The sequence below is a fragment of the Glycine max genome, chromosome 16 (assembly GCF_000004515.6).
Source record: "Glycine max cultivar Williams 82 chromosome 16, Glycine_max_v4.0, whole genome shotgun sequence".
In the NCBI taxonomy this organism is placed as follows: Eukaryota; Viridiplantae; Streptophyta; class Magnoliopsida; order Fabales; family Fabaceae; genus Glycine; species Glycine max.
Window position 1 is genome coordinate 5,239,709 of NC_038252.2, and position 4,546 is coordinate 5,244,254.

At 37.4% G+C, this 4,546-nt stretch overlaps 1 protein-coding gene across 1 annotated transcript; it reads right to left on the reverse strand.

Moving 5' to 3' along the window:
* Window positions 1–1,836: 1,836 nt before the first annotated feature.
* Window positions 1,837–3,835, reverse strand: LOC100778951 (transcription factor TCP20). The gene is made up of 2 exons (XM_003549057.5): window positions 2,194–3,835; window positions 1,837–2,084 (listed from the first exon to the last, which is right to left on the reverse strand). The coding sequence occupies exon 1, from the start codon at window positions 3,475–3,477 to the stop codon at window positions 2,440–2,442; it is 1,038 nt and encodes a 345-aa protein (XP_003549105.1). The 5' UTR covers window positions 3,478–3,835; the 3' UTR covers window positions 1,837–2,084; window positions 2,194–2,439.
* Window positions 3,836–4,546: the final 711 nt, after the last annotated feature.

A 4,546-nucleotide genomic window follows, 5' to 3' on the forward strand; every position in this document is an offset into this window, starting at 1 on the left:
CACTTCAAGAGAACAATTTGAAAATTCATAGATTGCACCCCAAAAGTGCTCACAGTCTAATACTTACAAGTTAAAAAAAAAAAAAAAACTAGAAGAGATTCACACGTATTTTGTCAACATGGAGGGATGCCTCTAAAAATTGGCCTCACTAACCTTTCTTAAGTATAAAAATTGTAAGAAAGAGAAGGCCAAACTACCTATTACAAGGAATAATTATCACAGCCAAACCTTTTTCATGGAAATTGACAAAGAAGCTAAGATATATAGTAATACCATATAATGATCTATAATGAAAATTAGGTGTCATCCCCTCTCTTCTAAACTTCCAAGTTTTGTCCCCAATTAATATATTTCCACTACTGCTAGGCCTAATTATCATACCATGCAGAAAAAAGAGATGGAGAAGACTTAATAAATACAAATTCTTCATTTCTATCTAGTATTCTGATCATGTATAGGTGGCATAGCAAAAGTGCATATGTCCAAAGCTGACATTACTTATTCAACAAAATGAAGACCTATATTATTTATTTGCACCAAGCACAAACTGGTGTCATGTCATATACTGGCAACACCGCTTGAAGACTTGGAACACAAAACTCCACTTGCATTCAACAAGGTAAAGTGAGATCACAACTGCTCATGGCACATAGTGATGTCACATAAGCACTAGTTGGCATGAATTAGGCACCTTCTGGTGTCATGTAGTGATTTTAAAATTGGGATCTCAACAGCCAAAAATAAAAAGATGAGCTCATAGAAACTACCTTGCTATGGTTTTTAAAAAGCCATATGCAGATTTTGGCAGCTTGCCAGTAGTTTCAGGAGCCGCACTCTATCCTTAAAAACAAATTTGCTTGTGTAGCAAAGTATCACCTTCCCCAAGATAATTAATCCATTATGTATCAATCAGATCAACAATGATATCATTCATCTAACTATAAAATAATGATTTTTAATATACAATTAAGGCAGCCATGGTTTCGACTTCAACAGGGTTAACACATGGTTGAAAAATATACCTTATTACAATTTTATCTTGAGGAACATCAGGTTATTTAGGGTTTGAATCAATTAGTAGTGGTTAAAGGTTAAATAAGAGAATAGGATGATGCTCAAAAGTTCATGGCAGTCAAAAGTGAAGAATTTGGCAACCATACTTTTAGCAAAGATATAAGGGTCTTTCATTTTCCATGCTTCAAGGCAAATAAGAGAAAGACACTATTCTATGATCAATTATCTTAGACTCTTAGCCGCAAATAAATTTGTAGTTTAATTGGCATCCGTCTATGCCTCTAGATTTAAGTGTGATGTCGATTTGAGACGTTTAATCCTCTGCTAAGTAAGTCACTTTCCCCCCTCTCATATCGAATTGCTTGCACCTCCTAATATGTAACTAAAAATTATAGACCCTAAACCTCCACAGAAAGAAAATGGCAAAAGAATTTGGTTGATGCTGAAAGGAGGCTTAAATGTTAAAAGTTAAAGCAGTTGTATTTGATTATATTAAAGGCAATTCATGTAACTTCTCCAGCTAAGAGACCTTTAGCAAAAGTTCAGATGCAAAAATTTCAAGTGTAAACACTGCTAAATAAAGGAAATTTTAGTGCCTTTTATAATGAAGCAGAGCTTTAGATGTTAATACTTGAAATAAACAACTTTAGCTTCTTTAGAATTGCGTACCATTGTATTTGTATGAAGGTTGAAAAACAATTGTTTTTAAAAATGGAAAGATCCTCCCAAGTGATGAATTTTGAAGGAAAACAGAAAAGTTGTATGCTAAGAGATAGTAGTAAATCACAGATGATAAAGTACTAGTTGAAGGCTTCACAGATGTAACTCGCAAGTGCTGTTCCACACAAAGATTAAAATTTCCCAGATGACATAAAAGTACTAAATACCATATCCAATATGAAATTTAACAAATATGATTATGAAACTATATCTTCAAATTCACAAAACAAACCGATCAGCACTCCACCCTGACCTAGAGAAGAACAAAATAATCAACACACCTCTGAATTAAACAATAGTTTTTTAAGGCCAGACCAAAGCAGCCAAGCCATCTGGCCATGCAATTCCACCTGCAAGTTAACACCATCAAAACAACACACAATTATAACCCAAGAAAAACTTGCAAACCACAGATCAAAACTAAAAAAATCAACAACAAAAAAAGACTTATTGAAGAACCTGTATATGGAGACTTGAGTACTGGGGAGAAGAAACAATATGGGGGGGGTAAACCAAAGGGGTAAACCAAATCCAGCTTTCTATTGAATTCTCTGAGACACCTATTTTTTTTTTCCCTCACAGTCTCCCAATTATACAATACAAAAGCCATTGTAGAAACTAGAAACCTCAGCCAGCATCTAGACAATGATGCTACTTTCTTTTTCTTTTTCTTTCTTTCATCCAAATCCATAATTAAACACTCTACTACTGTCCTCCTGAGCCTTGAGAATCATCCTTAGCAGGAGTTTGCTGATGGTGTTGTTGCTGCTGATGATGCTGATGATGATGCTGATGCTGATGATGATGCACTCTACCAGCCTGATTCATCTGCTGATAAATCTGGTTCAAGGCCTGTTGATTCAACACCCCAATATGGCCATCCTGGGAAAGACCAAGCTCCAAGCCAGGCATATGCTGGGCCCCACCACCCCCACCTCCACCCAAAATTGAGGTGAAACTCATGTGACCCATCATGTTAGTGGCAGAAGTAGGCAAGTCAAAGCCAGGGAATGCAATTTTCTGAAGGTAATTGGAGCTCTCAGTGGCTAAGGTGGCATTAGATGGACCAGATGATGATGTTGTTGTTGTTGGTGTTGTTGTTGTTGGTGGTGTTTGAAATCCAAATCCACTGACATGAGGGGGCCATAGGCCTGCTGCTGTGGCCACACCCACACCCAAATGGGGTCTCCCCAAATTCCCCCCAACCATTTGCCAGCTGGCCCTACTACTACTCCCCCCTGACCCACCCAATTCATCAATCTTTTGTTGATGTTGGTGCAAGGATGATGAAAGAGAAGCAGCTTGTGGTGAGAGTGAGTTTCCAGCAGCAGCAAGAGCAGATGCTGGTATTGTGCCAGTCCCAGTGGCAGCTATGATGGATGGCTCAGCCTGCTGGAGGAGCCACTGGATGGTTTCCCCATCAGATTTGTGACCCAATTCCCTGGTCAACTGGAAGATTCTGGCTGCGCAGAGAGCAGGCATCCTTATCCTCCTTCCCCTGCCTTCAACCTTGGTGTGCCTGTCCTTGTTGGAACTCCTCTTTGGTGCCAACTGTTGCTGCTGTTTCTTGCTCTCTTCCTTGTTCTCAGCTACCACTATCTGGAAATCCTTCACCTCTGCAGGTTTGTTCTCTCCCATGTTGTTGTTGTTGGTATTCCCTTGTTGCTGTTGGGGGAGGCTGAGGAAGTTTGGTACCACCTCCTGTGATTGCTGTGGCTGCTGCTTTGAGCCCTTGGGATCCATCAACAGCACACACAAAGAAAGAAAGAAAAAAAATTAATAATAATAATTATAATAAGGGAAAGGAAATGATGGGTCCTCTTTGATTGAAGAAGGTGGTCTGAAAAGTCCTAAACTTTCGTGAGGCTTTCACTGTTTCTGGCAAGGATTGAGGGACAAAACCATAATAAAATATTGTAATCCCTATATGCCCCCCATGTCAAGTTTTTCACACCATGGTTTTGGTTTGGTTTGGTTTGGTTCTCTCTCTCTCCTTCCTCTCTTGTCCTTTCCCACCTCTTTCTCGGTGTGTAGTAGTAGTAGTGCGTTTTGACCAGCCAGATATGAATTTTGAAAGCAACTTTAACTGCCGGTTTCACCACCTTGGTGACTATAGGCAATAGACAATTCAGCTCCTTCATTATATCTTTCGTGTTCGTGCATCCCATAATTGCAACATTTCAATCTACCTATTCAACCTCCAACAAAAAAGAAAAAAAAAACTTAATTGCAATTTTAATTATCCCATTATATTCCAAATTCTTCTTACCATTTTAATTATATAATTTTAATTTATCGGTTATTTATTCTTCGATCTCCATTGGACAAAACCAATATCTAATTGAAAGTATATGCTATCAAACTTGAGACACAAAGAGATTGTATGCTCTTTAGTCTTCATTGGGTCAAGCACAATGGATCGAATCCATCGCATTGCCTAGTGGGTCGATTGTTAATTAACCCAACTCAACCTATCATGTAAGACTTGTTTTGTGTCATGAGCGTCCTATCTTATATCTCAAAATCAAGAGAATTTAATCTAATCAATCATGATCATATCTTATTCTCAATCCGGTCAAGGACAATGTAACACTCTCTTACATTGTTACATTGGTATTTTTGTTAAATATTAAACATCAAGTTAATAAATAATTTATAATTACTCAATTATAATGATAAAAGAATAAATCCGCGTGAAAAAAAAATAAGGAGATCAAAATTGAATTTTGACTACAATAAATGATAAATTAACAATAGAACAATATATTTTTGGAAAATTACAACTACCCAAGATGTAGATCATTCAATATGA